The sequence below is a fragment of the Eublepharis macularius genome, chromosome 10, assembly GCF_028583425.1.
Source record: "Eublepharis macularius isolate TG4126 chromosome 10, MPM_Emac_v1.0, whole genome shotgun sequence".
NCBI classification, from domain to species: Eukaryota; Metazoa; Chordata; class Lepidosauria; order Squamata; family Eublepharidae; genus Eublepharis; species Eublepharis macularius.
In genome coordinates this window covers 94,267,639-94,285,495 of record NC_072799.1, presented here as the reverse complement: position 1 = coordinate 94,285,495, position 17,857 = coordinate 94,267,639, and the positions used below count along the sequence as shown (strand labels likewise).

The window sequence follows — 17,857 nt, the reverse complement described above, 5'->3', positions numbered from 1 at the left end:
CTCAGCACGTGAATTTCCAGGAGCTTCTTCGTCTGGTTCATAATGTATATTCTCATTTTTTAAGAAAGCTCCCCCCGCCCCGTTTCATCTAGTTGCAACAGTCCAATAACCACTTCTCTGTAAGAAAACACCAAGGGCTGCTTCAGAAATTAAGATGGTGAAATGGCTGCCCCGGAATGTTACTTAAAGTGAAAGGCCTTCCTGTCTGTGGTACAGTCATACAACCGTCACAAAGTGTGAGGCTGCCCCATCTCCTGCTTTCCAGGGACACTCATACCAGAATATCACTATTCTGAAAGCCAGTACGGTGGTTAAGTTATTAGACTAGGACCCGGGAGACCCAGGTTTGAATCCCGCCCCCCCCCGCCCCACCAAAGAAGCTCACTGAGCCGTCTTGGGCCAGTCACACACACTCAGCCTAACCCACCTCTCCAAGGCTGTTATGGGGACAAAATGGAGGATGAAAATGGAACCCGTTTTGAGGAGAAAAGAGGTAAACAGAATTCGAAACTGACCACCTCAGGGCTGGAATTTTGTTATTTTAGTAAAATGTTTCATTCAAACTATCTTATTTAAAATGTAAAAAGCAGGAGCTCCTGCATTCCATATAATAAGGGATGAAAAATGTTGATGCCCTAGAGCAGCAAACACAATCAATTTCTGCATTCCCCAATTGCCAGAACACGGCTGTTCAAATACTTCTCAAGTGAAAGATAACTTGATGCTTCTGTGTTAAGGGGAAGTGGAAACTGAAGAGCACCAAACTGGAAATGCTGGAAACAGAGTTGTGATTCAGACAGGATGCGTGTGTTCAGAATATTGGAATCAATTTTCCTTAGTTTATCTGTAGTAAATCCTTAGTTTAGGGGATTTTCATTATTTCTAGATCTCAGTCCACCAGTGTCAGACTAGTTTGGATCCCCACGTTGCCATGGAAATTTGCTGGGTGACCTTGGGCCAGTCACACACTGTCAGCCTAACCTACCTCACAGGGCTGTTGTAAGGATAAAACGGATGAGGGAAAACCAAAGTTGTATGCTGGTTGGGGTCTCCACTGGGAAGAAAGGTGGGGGTATAAATGACCATATAAATGAACAAAAGTAAATAATTTTTCTTTTTTCACTTTTAATTTTATTACCCAATTACACAACAAGTACACAACCATACACTGACAAAACATAACAAACAAGGGGGGAAACAAAAAGGCAAATATAAAACAAAACAAGAAATTAAGGGAAAAAAAGAAAAGAACAAAATTTTTACTATTATTATTACCACTATGGTTTTATAGTTTTAACAAGATGTTATTTGTAGCTTTTTTGCCTATAACTGCATTATTTATTAAATCACATCTTTTTATAAGTTCTTAAAATGAAGGATGAAGAGTTGTTGAATGTTGCCTGGCAAAAGATATAAATGGAATAAAACAACATAAAAATATCCCCACTTACTTGCCTCTTTTGCAGATCTAATAGAATGAATTATATTTTCCAACTGAGCTATATTCTACAAACAGTCCTGCGACATGTCAATTATAATTTTTGTTGTGGATTTCCAGTGTTGAGATACAATAGGTCCTGCTGCTATTTTTAAAAAAAATTAATTATGTATGTGCCAATTTTTCAATTTCTTCTGTAAAATAAATTTAACAGCCACTGTTGGATCACGTATATAATTTCAAAATTTTTGTTAATGTCATAAGTCAACTTTCAAAAAGTATTTTTTGCATCATCATACTATATGGAAGAATGTACCTACATTATTATTGTATCTCCAACATTGTGAAGAAGATGTTTTATGAATATTCTTAAGTTCTACTGGTGTAAAGTACCATCTATTCAATAGCTTCAATGAATTTCCTCTAAACCTAGGGGAAATGGAGTTAAACAAGTGGAGTTGCTCCAAATAGCCTCCTAAGCTAAATGTTTCCTATTCTTAACCTATGACACCACATTACTAGCAGAAAATAGTGAAGACTTGAAACGACTACTGATGAAAGTTAAAGGAGAACGCGCCGAAGCAGGATTACAGCTGAACATCAGGAAGACAAAAGTAATGACTACCGAGGAATTACACAACTTTAAAGTTGACAATGAGGAAATTGAAGGTGTTCAAGATTTTCTATTCCTTGGCTCAATCATCAACCAACAGGTAGTCTGCAATGAAGAAATCAGAAGATTAAGACTTGGAAGAACAGCTGTGAGGGAACTAGATAAGATCCTTAAAGATAAAGATGTCTCTCTGGGAACCAAGATCAAGATAATCCAAACTATGGTATCCCCCATTACTATGTATGGATGTGAAAGGTGGACAGTGAAGAAAACTGACAGCAAGAAAAATGATTTATTTGAAATGTGGTGCTGGAGGAGAGTTTTGCAGGTATCACGGACAGCCAAAAAGACAAATAAGTGGGTACTAGATCAAATCAAGCCTGAATTCTTCCTAGAAGCTAAAATGACAAAACGAAGGCTATCGTACTTTGGTCACATCTTGAGAAGACAAGATTCTCTGGAAAAGTCAATGATGCTAGGAAAAGTAGAAGGCAGCAGGAAAAGAGGAAGACCTAAAACAAGATGGCTGGACCCAGTAAAAGAAGCCACGTCCTCCAGTTTGCAGGATCTGCCCAACAAGGCAACAACTTGAAGACTACTCTAAATAAACTCTCATGAATGGATCAACTGAACACTATACAGCCACAATAAATATTATAAAATATTATATAATATTATAAAAATTCCAGTGTAAATATACTAAAATGCTAAGTGCTCAAAGACCTTCCTATGATCATCTTTGAGCACTTTAGTATATTTACACTGGAATTTGTATTAAAAATACTTTTAAAAATTGTATAATATTTATTGTGGCGCTATAGTAATCAATTGATTCATTCATGAGAGGTAATTTGGAAACAGCCTGCTCCAGGACAAACTAAAAGGAACTAACAACGGAACAGCATTGGCTATCACCTATAGTTCCCAGCCCAAACTTATCCAACGTATCACCAGAGATCTACAGCCCATCCTGGAATATGATGCCTCTCTCTCACAAGCCCTGGGTGGAAGACCTTTCCTTGCCTACAGACAGCCCCCCAACCTTAAACGACTTCTCACCTACAACCATGAACCGGCTAGCAGAGTGACCAACACAGGTACCAGACCCTGCAACAGACCCAAATGCCAGCTCTGCCCTCATATCTACCCAGGAAATACAATTACAGGACCCAATGGCATCAGCTACACTATCTCTGGCTCTTACAGCTGCTCATCCTCCAATGTGATATATGTGCTTATGTGCCAACAATGCTCCTCTGCTCTGTATAAACCAGCCAACCTCTGCGCAAAAGAATAAATGTACACAAATCTGACATTAAAAATGGCAACATCCAGAAACCAGTAGGAGAACTCTTCAATCTACCAAGACACTCCATCAAGGACTTAAAGGTCACTGTAGTTCAACAGAAACCTTTCAAAAGCAGAATCCAATGGGAAGCTGCTGAATTGGAATTCATATGTAAATTTGACTCTATCAGACTTGGATTGAATAGAGACTCTGGATGGTTATCTCATTATCAGAAGAAACTGCGATGGCTGTTGTGGGTTTTCCGGGCTGTATTGACGTGGTCTTGGCATTGTAGTTCCTGACGTTTCGCCAGCAGCTGTGACTGGCATCTTCAGAGGTGTAGCACCCCACTGAGAGACACTGAGAGATCTCTGTCTTTTGGTGCTACACCTCTGAAGATGCCAGCCACAGCTGCTGGCGAAACGTCAGGAACTACAATGCCAAGACCATGGCAATACAGCCCGGAAAACCCACAACAACCATCGTTCTCCGGCCGTGAAAGCCTTCGACAATACACGGAAGAAACTGCCTTTCAGGCATTCCATTCAGACTCAGCAATGGAGGGGAGGGGGTCACACCCAGCCTGGATTGTGCACTTCACTTCTATCATGACTTTTGCAACTGCTTTGCATCTACTCCCCCCTCCCCTCACCACCTATATATCTCTGGCCAGTTTCTTCACACCCTCCATGCATCTGATGAAGAGAGCAGTGGTTCTTGAAAGCTTATGCTACAAATAAGTTGGTTAGTCTTAAAGGTGCTTCTGGACTCTCTACTGTTTTGCAACTACAGACTAACATGGCTAACTCCTCTGGATCTATTTGGAACAGTTTTCACGTTGTTGCCCTGTTAGGGAGCGTTCCCTCCCTTTTTTTGGAGTTCTTGTTCTCAGGGTTGCCTCTTTTTGTGTTTCAGGATTCTCCGTAAGGCAACACAATTCAAAGGGTATTGACACAATCTTGTGCAATACCCTTGTAACAGATGGGTAACAGCTCAGAGAGAGCTGGTTCAAAGTCCGGGAAAGCCAGCCTACAGTGCAATTTTAAGTGTAGTTACAACCTTCTAAGCCCACTGAAGCTAATGGATTTAGAAGGGTGTTACTCCGCTTAGGACTGTACTGTACAGCAGCAGTCCACGGGCCAAACACGACTTTGCACGCAAGAGTTATAACATTTCCCTGACATTCTTATAAATGAAAAACACTGCAGAGGTGAAGAACAGTAGATGGTCAAAGGATGATTAATCTTTTCTTCTCAGTGGCTATTTCAAATTGAGCGCAGCAGCTAAAGCCCACAGCGCACAACATCACCGGTGTCTAGACCAGTTTGTTTCTCATCCACCACCCCTTTCTTCCCAACTGCAGGTTCCCATTAAAAAAAATGTGACATTACACATTAGGTGCATGTCAGATCTACTTTGGTTCAGGGCAGACGTCACAGAGCTCCGTTTGCCAGCCTAGGGCACTGCAGGACTCTGGAGAGCTCTGAGGGGCAACATGACGTGCCTCCATCCAAACCCAAAATCCCAGATTGAAACAAGAGTGCCTGGAAATTCTGGTAAATTTTCAGAGCTGTTGAAGACCTGCCTGCCTGTATTATGTGACACTGAGAGATCTCTGTCTTTTGGTGCTACACCTCTGAAGATGCCAGTCACAGCTGCTGGCGAAACGTCAGGAACTACAATGCCAAGAGCACAGTGATACAGCCCGGAAAATCCACAACAACCATTGCCTGTATTATGTTTACATTTTGTAATCTGCTTGGAACCCCAGTGAAAAATGTGGACTAGAAAAGGAAGTGAATCAGTAAATAGCGGAGTCTCACCGTTCATTGTCATCACTCAGATGAAGTCTTTAAATATTGTTTGTTTGAAATTAGACTGGGAAGCCAGCTAAATGTTAGACCAGAAGGCCTGTGAAAGAGCATGACTTTGGCCTTTTAACAAATCTCTATGCATACTTATCTATGCCGATCTGGGTGCCTTTGGAATGGCCCTTTCAAGAGCAGCAGCCAGGGGCTTAAAGGCACTGTGGTGTGGCCTCCCTGAACAGCCTCAAGAGGTGCCTTCTGCTTTCTCCACTGGGGAGGGGGCAAAATGCAGCACATCACCCGGTAGATTGATCCCATCCTTCTGAAAATTCTCTGCTGCCGCTCCTTAGGTCTAGTAACCCATTCTCCTCCTGCCCAAACAACGGCTGCTTTTCAGATTTTAGATTTGGAGGATCTGCATGCAGAAACTCCCCCCACACACAGACCCCCCGGCCGACACCTGAGGTTCAGTCTCACCAATGAGAGGTCACTGCCAGAGTAGGTGCAAGTGACTTCACACAGGGGCTGCTAGGACACAGGGTGCTGGAGCTGCGGCCCGAATTCCTCTGAGACGACAAGGGCGCATCTCTCAGGCTGCACACTGTTTCACTGGGTAAGTCTTGCCTCCTCCACCCTGTGCCTGTTTTGCTTGTGCAGTCAGGGAAGTCATGCCCACAAATCAAGATTAGACAGATTTATACCCTTGTCTTTAACACATTACACACAAGCATACTTCCAGCACTAGAAAAACAGACACCCCCCCCCCCCCACACACACACAAATGAGCAAAGGACTCTGCAAATATTCAGATTAAACTATAAAAGAATCATGAAATTTAAAACAGACACGGAGGCTTCAATATAAAGGTTGCCTTCCCTCATTATTCACTTCTCTTTTGAAAATATCAAAGGGAGATATTGATTGGAACTTTGTGATTCAAACACACGGCAGTTTTTCAATTGTGTTAATCCTATAATCAAATTCTAGACCTGAAGCTGTATTTACTGTGTGCATTTTAATCAGGATGGGCCGCAGTGTTCAGAAGTTCCTCTTCTTTTGTGTCCTTTCCTTTCCCCCTCCCCTGCCCCCAAAACAACATTTGAATGGAGATCAGAAATGTCTTTATTTACAATATTCCACCCCGCCTTCCAGACAAACCTATATAACCAGGCAGCTAATAAATAACTCAGAATGTGTATTATAAATTCCATCAAAAACAGGAATCAAATGTGTAGAGGGAAAGGGTAGCCGACGACAGCAGAAACCACCCTTTACACTATCAGCCCAAATTTAAGTGAAATCAGGAAGATTCAAAAGCATTTTGGCCTTTCTTTGGTACTGGAAAGTCCAGAGAGACGAGGCACAGCACAACTCCCTAGGAGGGACTCCCAAAGTCTTGGTGCCACTCGAGGAAAGGCCCTTTCCTGGCGATCTGCCACTTTCCAAACGATGGAATCCAGGGCAGGGCCTCAGAGGACGATGTTAAGGAACGGGCAGGTTTCTAATGGCTTATTTGGTGTAAGGCAGTTGCCATATTGACTATCCTCTTTTTTTAAAAAAAAAATATCCATGTATTTATAATGACTATGACTTGCAGGATCAGCCAAGTCCATCCCAAAGAATGAGACAGGACCTGTGGAATGCCTTTTGTTGGGCCAATCAAAGGCTTAAATAATGGCAAACGTTTCCAGTCATACATAAAATCATAGAGATGGAAGGGGCCTCCAGAGTCATCTATTTCAACCCCCTGCACAATGCAGGGAATGAATAACTACCTCCTCCCCTCCCCAACTGCCCCAGTGACCCCCTGCTCCATGCCCAGAAAATGGCAAAACACCTCCTGGATCCCTAGCTAAACTGGCCTGGGGGAAATTGCTTCCTGACCCTAAAGTGGCATTCGGCATTACCTTCGGCACGTACCCTTGAAGGGGCCACAAGAGCTAAGCGCTGATGTAACCCTTCCTGACGTCCCTCTTATGATCTGCCCAGGTTCACAGAATCAGCACTGCTGTCAGATGGCCATCTAGTCTCTGCTTAAAAACTTCCAAAGGAAGGTTTTTAAATCTCCAAACCTCCTGAGGAAGGCTGTTCCGCTGAGGGACTGTTAGGAAGTTCTTCTTGATGTTTAGCCAAAAAATCTTTTGATTTCATATCACCTCTCAGTCATCTCCTCTCCAGACTAAATATTCTGAGCTCCTTCAACCTTTCTTCACAGGACTTGGTCTCCAGACTCCTCACCATCTTTGTAGTCCTCCTCTAGACATGTTCCAGCTTGTCTATATCCTTCTGAAATTGTGGTGCCCCAAACTGATCACAGTACTCTAGGTGAGGTCTAACCAGAGCAGAGTAGAGCGATACCATCACTTCTCATGATCTGGACACTATGCTTCTGTTGACACAGCCCTTTTAGCTACCACATCACACTGCTGACTCATGCTCAGTGTATGGTCTACTAAGACCCCTGGATCCTTTTCGCACACACTACTGCTAAGACAAGTCTCCCCCATCCTATAATTACGCATTTGATTTTTCCTTCCTAAATGCAGAACTTTGCATTTATCTCTGTTGAAATTCATTTTATTTGTTTTAGCCCAGTTTTCCAGCCTGTCAAGATCATCCTGTACCTTTACTCTGTCTTTTTTTATTTCTCAGCTCTTTAGAAAGCTGTTTATGGAGCCGCCTTGGCTTCTTTACTTTAGGCTCCTCCCATTTTTCCTTCTTGTTTGTGATTGTGACTTCATTATTTCACTTTTAAGAAACTCCCACCCCTCTTGAACTCACCAAGAGGTGAGGGTAGTAGAAAGACCTAAGGGGACAAAAGACCAGGGCAATATGCCAGTGTAAAACAGAGAAAAATTAAGATGTGGGCAGCCAGATAAGCTTGCATTCATTAGCCACAACTCTGCTAAAGTCAGGTTTACTTCTGACTGAGCCAATTACACAGAATGTAAGTAAAAGGTCTGGAGACTTACTGTTCTTTCAATAGCTGGAAACTCAGCGAAGGGGCCTGGAATTTCTCTTTGAGGGCCAAATTCTCCCAGGCCCTTCATGGCAATAACCCCGAGACCTGGCATAGCGAGAATGTCAAACGGCTCCTGGTTCAGCCAATCAGAAACTGTCTCTAAATAAAATGGCTGACCACAATGGAGAACATCCACGTTCTACTGCAGGAGTGGGACTCTTTGGAACGGGCTGGGACCATGCGAGGTGATGGCGGTGACGGTTAGCGTTCTTAAGCCCTTCAGATCTTGGCCTTCGTGAGGATGCTGATCTGCCTGGACCATTAACGGCAGCAGGAGCTCAAAAAAAAAAAATCCACCCAGAACCAGATCCGGTGGTGTGTACCTTGGCAAGCCTTGTCACTCGGCTCTCGTTCAAAGGTGTTCTTGCGGCAAAATAACTGGGAACGGACCTCAGATTACTTAGGAGGCAGGACACTAGTGAGACCATGGAGAAACGTTGCACTGGACCGAGGAACTTGGTAATGCCAATCTGATCAAAGCATGCTGAGAAAGTACACGAGACGACCCCTCCTGGGTGGTAAAATTTCAAATCATGGAAAGAAAAGAAAGTATTCAATCCTCCCGCGAAGGCACCTCATTTAATGTGCTGACTTGCTATGTGCATTTTCAGGAGGATTGTATTTTTAAAGCCTCTCTAAGCTAGGCTAAAACTCCTTTCCCTGACTCATTATCCTTTTCCATGGAGTTTTTTTTTACTAGTATGTGGGATTTTTCTAACAGGCAAGCCCAAGCTATAGCCTGAAGTGGTACAGTCCACCACATCCCATGAAAATGATGGTCTTGCACATTAAGGGGAAGCAAGCCATACTCCTCCTCTTTCGCACTTCAGAAGGAACATGCAGAGGGTGACCTCACAGGCCTTTCCCACAGAAAGATGCACAAGCACCAGATGTGAAGACGGTTGGCCCATCTCCTAGGAAGGGAGGGGACTGCAGCCCTCCCTGCACATGAGTTCAAAGGGCTCCTACTGACGATGTGCAAAGTTGACCTCCGACTGACTGAGTGATTGACCTGCTACAGGGACAGCTGGCGCTGCAGTCTTCACAGTGCTAAATGCACCATCTACGGGAACTGCATAGACAATGGCAAGAGTCAGTCTCCACATACAGTAAAGTTCTAGAAGCAGGGCTTTTTTTCTGGGAAAAGAGGTGGTGGAACTCAGCGGGTTGCCCTCGGAGAAAATGGCCACATGGCTGGTGGCCCGGCCCCCTGATCTCCAGACAGAGGGGAGTTCAGATTGCCCTCCACGCTGCTTGGCGGCGCGGAGGGCAATCTCACCTCCCCTCTGTCTGGAGATCAGGGGGCGGGGCCACCAGCCATGTGACCATTTTCAAGAGGTTCCGGAACTCCGTTCCCCCGCGTTCCCCCTGAAAAAAAGCCCTGACTAGAAGGCAAGCCCAAAACCAGACATCTGTACAACAAGAGAGACTACATTCCGCAGTATAATATGTGACTAGCAACTTCAACAGCAAATCAAGCGGCAGCTACTGTCGTGCCTTAACCGGGAAGTTTCCAGTTCAAATTTCAACTTGGCCACGAAGCCTCTAATCAGCTCACATTCTGCAATATGAACCTAATAATTCTTGCCTACCTTACAGGGTTATTTTATAGAATACTCAAAAACACTTGAACATTTTTCAATACTATAGTGATCTATAAATCAGGTTTGTCGATGGCAAATGAGAATGGTATTGAGCACAAAAACATTTTTCCAAACTGAATAAGAATCAGCCTCCCCCCCCCCACATTAGTTGTACAACAAATGACTTTCATTGTTATGCATTGGCAAGAAAACCTATTATATGCAAAAGATTGATTTTAATTATATTTATCTATGCATCAGGAACTTGTATTTGGGCCAAAAGAGAATGTCGAGAAGCAGAATATCCTTTGGCGTTCCCAATCTGATGGAAACAATCATTCCTAGAGACCGGATGTTCTGTAGCGGTCAGAGGGGCAGATTAAACGCTGGGAGGCCCAGGGGTCAAAGCCCCCTTCTGCCCCAACGTGGCCTCAGCGACCCTGAGCCCGTTACGCTCTCTCAGTGTAACCTCCCTCACAGAATGGTTGTGAGGATAAGACAGAGGAGGGAACCACGTAAGCCCCTCTGAGCTCCGTGGAGGAAGAACGGGATAAGGACGTCCTAGAAAGTCCTTTTCCCTACCAGTGTGGGGTAGGGCGGGTCTGCCCACCCATCAGTCCTGCTCCAGCCCCAGGTTCGAATCCCCCCTCTGCCATGGAAGCTGGCTGGGTGATCTTGGGCCAGTCACACCCTCTCAGCCTAAGCTTCCTCACAAGGACGATGTGAGGACAAAATGGAGCACACCCCTTTGGGAAGAAATGAAGTAGACAGATGAATAAATGTGTGCAAAATGAATTATGTACAAACTGAAATCATGCAGCGATCCTCACTCTTGCCCCCCCGCCCCACTTGACAATCCAGATTTCAAAAATGCCCCTCGGGCTTACACATCTCAGACTTTATGGATGCAAACCCTCTGCAAATGTTTGGACCATGTGTGGATATGACACGTGCGGAAAGGTGTCCTGAGCAAGACAGGGCAAGGCAGGTCTCCTCCTGTGTAGGGGAAGCAGGCAGAGGAGGGCACCATCCAAAGTGGGCATTACTCCTTCACCTTCAAAGTATTTTGCATGCTGCAAGAGACGGCTGCAGCCTGCAACATCTTGTGAATTCCAAAAACAAGCTCTCTCTTGCACTCTCTCTGCAGGCTGATTGAGCAGGTAGTTTGTGAAAGTGATTAAAATATTCAGGCTTGTTAGCACATCTTGCCTTCATTCTTCTTTTTCTTTTCACTGGAAAAACAAACATTGAGGCTGGAACATTTATACCCCCTTGCTGACAAAGAGCATCCCCCCCCCCCCCCGCCCATGCAAAGGCTTTCCACGTACAGCTGGTGAGCTGTCATCTGTCAAGCCTTTCTGAAACATCCTAGCTCTTCCCTTGCCTCCACGTACCTTTCATTTGTTTGGCCCATTAACGCAATCGTTCTATACCCCATCCTATTTACCAGACAGTTAAATGTCTTTTGAAGGGCATTCCCACATCTGAAAACAGTACCAATGCCTTGATAATGAAACAATATAAAGCTCTCTCCTGTGCCCAAATGATATGAATTCCCTGGAGGGCATCAAAGTAAAATGCAGATAATTACATGTTTGGAAGTGCTGTTTATATAACTGATAAGTGGCTACATATCAGAGTGGCAGCAAAGTGTAAGTGTGTGTGTGTGTGTGTGTGTGTGTGTGGAGGGGGCACAGTACTGGACAGTCCTCAGGGCAGGGGTGGTGGTGCTGAAAACTGGAGTAACAGACATCCTGAGGGACTGCTTTTATTTATCTCAAAAAGACTTTCTAGAAGAAAGCATTGGGTCATGAAGATAACCACGGACAAGAGTGCCGAAAGGTGCAGGGCCCTGCAGGCACTAAACACAATATATTTGGCACTTGAAATATGTTGGGACCTGAAGACACTAAAAAGAAAACATCTTCGTTTAAATGTTAGAGCTTCCCCTAAAGAATCCTGCGGACTGAGAGTTTGTTGTGGAGGGTCCCTCGCACAAAGCAATTCCTTGTAGAGAAGGAACAACTATAAAAACAAAGACGGTGGTGCAGATATATCATAGGAAAATTATCAGGGAAAGAAAAGACAGTGTTGTAACAACAGACCAGTTCACACAAACGATACACATGTATCACTTATGAGAGAGGCTTGGACTTATATGCACTCCCCAACTGTATCTGGACATGTGAAAATGAAACAAACGTGCAAGTCCGAATGGCTGCCCTTCCTCCCAGCCATGATCAGCAGAGGAAAAGCACTCACACGACCTGCCCATGTACCCAGGTGTGTGCATGCACACACGCCCTGTGTAAAACTCTCCTTAAAAGAACACATCAAGTTTGCTAAAAAAAAAAAATGGAGGGGAGGAATGCCAGCAAAGCCCTCAAAATCAACTTCCATTCTTACCCTGCCCTCCCCCCACCAAGAAACTAGGACGTGTCAAAATGAACTGACAAGTCAAACTGCCCAGTGCCATCAAAAACAGACAACGGCTCTCCTGTATTTGGCCCATGAAGTCAGCCCCCCGTTTCCTGAGACCCCCAGTACATAAAGTGGGGGGTGCTGCTATTTGCAGTGGCAAACAAAGGCCATCAGGCCTGCCAAGCACCAACTCTAACAGGCAGCCTTTCAGCTCTGCTAGACAGAAAGTAATTAGAATGCTTTTAATGTCCAAAAGAATGATGCTGATAGGCTGCCACAGATGTGTAGATTTATGAATATTTATACCGTGGTTTATAGCTGACACTTTTATCAGCTGAAGAAGATAAAATATCTGCCTGACTCAAAAGCTTGACAGTCAGGTTAATAAAATCTCATTAAAGAGAATGACCTATGCAATTATATAGGATTTATTGTAATTCATTTTTTATTGTAGTCTGCTTAAAGATGCAATTTCCCATTTCCCAGTGCCAAATTTAGGTAGTGTATCAAGAACTACGTGTGATCTAACACTAAGCCAGGGGGCGGGGGTGGGGGGACAGAGATGCATTTAGCATCTGAGGAGGTTCTATACCTTCAGAGAGAAAGGGAAAAATATTTTGATTGGGTCTTCAACTCAATTTAAAATAAAAAAGATTTTTTAATAAGTATTTATTTTGTACCAAGAAAACCAAAACTGATTGGCATGCAGAGTAAGGAGGTTGCTGGGTTCTGGTTTCCTGATAATGGTGTGAAAGCAGGGGAGCCCCAGGTTCTAATCCTCCCACCAGTCATGAAGCTCAGTGGGTGATCTTGGATTAGTTGCTTGCTTTTAGCCCCACGTACCTCACAGGGTTGTCGGTGAAGACACGCACCACTTTCAAATGTACTAGATAATAATAGAAAGCAAAAGCTAAGCCTCCTCCGACTAGGGTTAGGGTTAGGCTACAAAAGGAAGGCAATGCAAGGTGCTACAGTTTCCGTTTGAAAAGAAGCAGGAACCAACCAGATATAGCGCAAATCCAGGTGTGAGGAGGAGATTCCCACTCTTAAGAGCACATTTGGAAGTAGTACAGGAAACTTCAAGTATGTGGGATCTAGAAGGATGCTATTCATTTTTCACAGTAGTTCTCAGACTGTCAGCTGGCCTTTGGCTAAGGGTGCAAGACACCCGAAAGGAAGGTGCAAAATTCTGGAGGGGTGGGGCCAAACCAGACACTCTCCACCTATCAGAAGCAAGGAATGCAGCCCCCCAAACTGTGGTGCGGACCACTGAACATGCAGAGTCAGGGGGCAGATGGTATCGGCTGGCAATGGCAGCGCTCCCTTCTACTTTTAACCAGCTAGTTGATTTTATCAGGGCGTCTGAGACGCCCCATTTAGTCCCAATTCCAGCATCTCACGAGTGCTCCAATCCACAGATCCATGCTCAAGGATTGCCCCACCCAAAAGATGGACATGGGAGGTAAAGGAAATTTATTTTATTTATAAATCTACCTCATGGATACCTTGCCTTTCTTCCCCAATGGGGACTCAAACTGGCTTACATGGTTCTCCTTTCCTCCATTTTTGCCTCAAAATCAACCCCCGTTAGCCTCTACACCCTGTCTTGATGGTGGTGCTCCTTCCAGCTGTCAGGGGCAAGGAACTCTGCACATGTTCAGAGGTTCCCTCTTTCTTAAAGAGAAATCTGTGCTACAGACAAGGTGGATAAAAATATTTTTTTATAATAATAATGTATTTTCTTTGATAAGACTTTCTGAGGAAAAATCTTCTTAAAGATAGTTTTCTATTTAAAAGACATCATAGCCCAAAGGTTTTTCATCATGAAATAAGGATTAATTTTTAATTATGTAGTACGAGACTGTATATTCATGCAAAGTTCTAAAAAAAAATGTAAATGGATTCCATTAATTCATTCATCAGGGCCCCAATGTCATGCTCTCCCAGAGGTTTCTGTAAGATCATTTTGGGTAATTTTTCTATCTAGAAGATACCGTCACAGATGCTTCGTTTTGCAGTTCTCAACACTGTGAATTTGTGTCCACAGAGATAACATGCCTCTTCTTAACAGCAAAAATGTTTTAAAATAAACACATAGAATTGAGAAAGAGACCTCAGCCCTATTGTTCCTCTGCAAAATCTATGTATACAGAGTTAAACCCTTTACCTCTCAAGTGCTAAGTTCCAAGAATTTCAATGAATAGAAGATTGTTTGGGGTGGATAAGGAGGAAACGTTAAGATCTAAGTGTGAGGAGAGATGGGCAAGCAATACAAGTGGAACTGAAACTTTCTGAGCCGAATACTCCCGAAGTCTTGAGGCCTTTGTGAGTGTAGACTTTCTTATATTATTCTTTCTCTTGAAGAGCAGCGGCAGACATGGCAGCAGAGTCCATAAGTGAGATCCAGTTTGGGAATATTTTTGTTTATCTGCATTAGTTAACAATCATGGATGTTTAAGCAAATACAAGAATACACATGCTATATAATATTATTGTTTTAGTTAAATAAAACAATCTAAACGGTTACTGATAATGATTTTCTCCTTCCGATAAAGTCCAGAAGAAAAGTTGTCCAAATATGAATGATTAACCTACTAAGCTGGAAACAATGATTTCATAACTATCTATTTCAAATGATAAATAACCAGTTGTTAGTTTTCTGATATAAATGTAAAAGTAACCCGAGAAATTATTGTTCTCAAAATGAAACTTTCACCTGGGTTGCAAATATTGAGGATATAACAACCAGCAAGCCTTTACGTAGAAAGCCCGTGATTTAAATTGAATCTTACGGACTAGTGATTTAAATCAAATCCACCCTGGCCACAGCCCTAAAAATAGGTTCTGGGACACGCAGATGTGCTCCCCACACGTGGTGCAGTAGCTAGAATGTTATATTTGAACTAGCAACGCTTGAGTTTAAATCTCTGCTCACTGGGCGACCTCTGCCCAGCCTCTGAGCTCGCTCACCAGACTGCCCTGGAGAGAGAGGGAGGAAACCTCCTCTCTGGGCATACTCGTGTGGAGCCTGGAGGAAGAATAAGATACAACTGCAAGGAATGTCCCTCTCCGGATATGACTGAGAAGGTGGCTATATTTTGCAATGTGCTATTAAGCTGCGCTCTGGCAAGACAGAAAGAGCGATTCTGATGGTGTATTTATTTCTTTGTAACCCTAATGCAGTCTGTGTTTCATGCTTCACTCGAGGTCTTTTTTATGCCAATAAAGGATTGATTGATTGATTGATTGAAGGAATGTCTCCAATAGTTTCTCAAGGGCCTGGATGTCAGAAATGGTGAGGACCGACCCCCCCCCATCTTTGGAAGTCCCCTTTCTTTTGATGGAGAGCTTCCAGGGAAGGCCATTTACACCCAGCCACTTGGGGAACATTTTCTGCAATTGTATCAGGCAAACGCACCAGTTCAGTGGCCTCCCTCCCAAGCAAGGCCGCCTCAAGCCCCAAGACTGATAAAACTTCGATCCCGGTTTTTATTTAGAGGCAGCCCTTCCCTCGACTGGTGGGGCAAACAGCTCCACGCCCCCGAAGCCGGGCAACACCACCCGCTGCCTCTCGCCCGCTCTCTCCCTCGAAGGCCCCCTCTGCCCCAAGGCTGGGTGGAGAGTGAGAGCGAGAGCGAGAGCCGCCCCAGGCGGGCTGAGCCTCCTCAGGGCCCGCAGGCAGCTGCTCGGCCCCCCAGCACGGTCCGGCCGGGAGCTGCAGGCGGGACCCTCCTGCCGGCCACGCAGAGCCGCCCCCCCGCCTGGGGACGGCCCGGCTTGACGGGGCTCCACTGTACTCCGGCAGCCGCGCGGATCACGCCCGAGGAGGGCTTTGGCCGGCGCGCTCCTGCCAGCCGCCTCAGCCCCAAGCGCCTTCTGCACATGCTCGGCCGCGAAGCGCACACTCGCCCGCCGCGCCAGACCCCGAAGCGGCGCCTCGCCCGCCCGCCCGCCCGGCCAAGTCGGTACCTGCGCTCAGCTCCAGCCCGCCGCCGGCCTCGCTGCTGCTGCTGGCTGCCCCCTGGTGGCCGTGGCCGTACCGGCCCGAGGAGGCGGCGGCGGCGGCGGCTGCCGAGGGCTGTCCCAGCTGCGGCGCCGGAGCGCGGGCGGGGGGGCCCGGCGGGGCTCTGCCGTACGCCTGGAAGGGCAGCGGGGGCTCGCCCAGCGGGGCCGGGAAGGGCGGCTGCTGCTGCTGCTGCTGCCCGGCGGCCGCCCTGACCTGCGGGAGCTCCACCATGGTGGGTCTCTCGTAGCGCCTGCCCAGCGCCGGCCGCCGGCTGCTGGGGAAGGTCTTGAGGGCGCTGAAGGGGCCGCGCTGCTGCCGGTACACCTTGGCCGCGCTCGGGCCCTCCTCGGCCGCCTGCATCGCCTCCTCCGCCAGCATCGCCGCGCCGCGCCGCGCCGCGCCGCGCCTCGCCTCGCCTGGCCGCCCGGCTGCTGGCTCCGGCTCCGAGCCCCGCCGCGCGGCACCGAGGGAGGGAGGGGGCGCGCGAGAGTGTGTGTGTGTGCGTGTGTGTGTCGGGGGGCTGCGCGCGTGATTGACAGGCGGCCTCGCCAATGCCTGGAGGGAGAAGGCAGGCGAGGAGCGCGCGCGGAGCCCCCGCGGAGCCGCTAATGGGGCGGCCCGGGGCGGGGAGGCGCTTCTGCCGGAGGCGCTGCCCAGGGCGGCTCCCGCGGCGCGGCGCCCCGGAGGGCCACGGGGGCGGGTGGGGGCCGGCGCGCCTCCTCCAGAGTCAGCCGCAAAAAAGTCGCGGCGCGGGACAGGCGCGCAGCTGCGCGCTCTGCCCCGTCAAGCGCCTCGCAGGCGGCCGAGCGCCCCGTCCGAGCCCTCGGGCTTCGCGCCAGCCAGGCGCCCTCCGGATCGGGCGCCCGCCTGCCCTCGCCGCAGCCTCCGCTTTGCCCTGCAGAGGCAAGCCCGGCGCCGGGCGCGACGAAGCGGGCCCGGAGGGCGCCGGGCGGCTCCTTCCCTGGCGGGGCTGGGTCGCGCGCCCCGGCCGCGGCTTCACTGCCTGGCGCTGCCCCCCCCCCGGGCGTCTGCCTCCAGCAACGCCCCCTCCGCGCATTAGCGAGGCCATCGGAGCTGCCCGTGGAGGCCGCGGCGTCGGGCGTCGCGGGCAACCGTCGGGGCTGACGTTTTGCTGCGGCTCCTTACGCGCCAAGAGGCGAGACGCCGGCTGGAGGGGCCGGGGGCCGGGAGCGGAATCGCGCCGCCCGACGGGACTCGCTGGCCGCTTGGCCACATCGCGCCCCCCCCCCAACTCGTGGAGGGGCCCGGAGCCCCTCCGCGAGCTGGCCACGTGGGGGGCTCCGGGCCCCCCCGCACGCGCCCCGACCTCCCCGGGAGCCCGCCAGAGCCCGGGCGCGCGTGCTGGACGGCGCCGCCTCGCTCGCTCAAGCCGAGTCAGGGGCCGCGCGGGGGCTCGAACCGGCGGCCTTTCTCTGCTGAGATGTAGAGGTCGAGTTCGCATTTTCTTCTTCCCCCTCGACCCCCGCCCCTCTCCGATGTTAGAAGGGATGAGATTTTCCAAGGTAATTTACAGGCCGCCTCCTGCAGGAGGGGAGACCCGGGGCTTTTTCGTCAGGCCGGAGTTCGCTGCCGGTTTCCTGCCGCGGGTCCCCCTTTCAGTCTTGGTCACAAGTTACAGAGAATAGATGTACAACACATGCGCAGTGTACACCTCATT

The 17,857-nt window shown here is 47.6% G+C and overlaps 1 protein-coding gene across 1 annotated transcript in view; it reads right to left on the bottom strand.

The window, feature by feature from the left end:
• BEND4 (BEN domain containing 4) overlaps positions 1-16,557 on the bottom strand; it is a 31,783-nt gene extending 15,226 nt beyond the window's left edge. Inside the window, exon 1 of the mRNA XM_054990621.1 lies at positions 16,143-16,557. Coding sequence (XP_054846596.1) covers positions 16,143-16,557 — 415 coding nt within the window. The remainder of the gene's footprint in view (positions 1-16,142) is intronic.
• Positions 16,558-17,857: the final 1,300 nt, after the last annotated feature.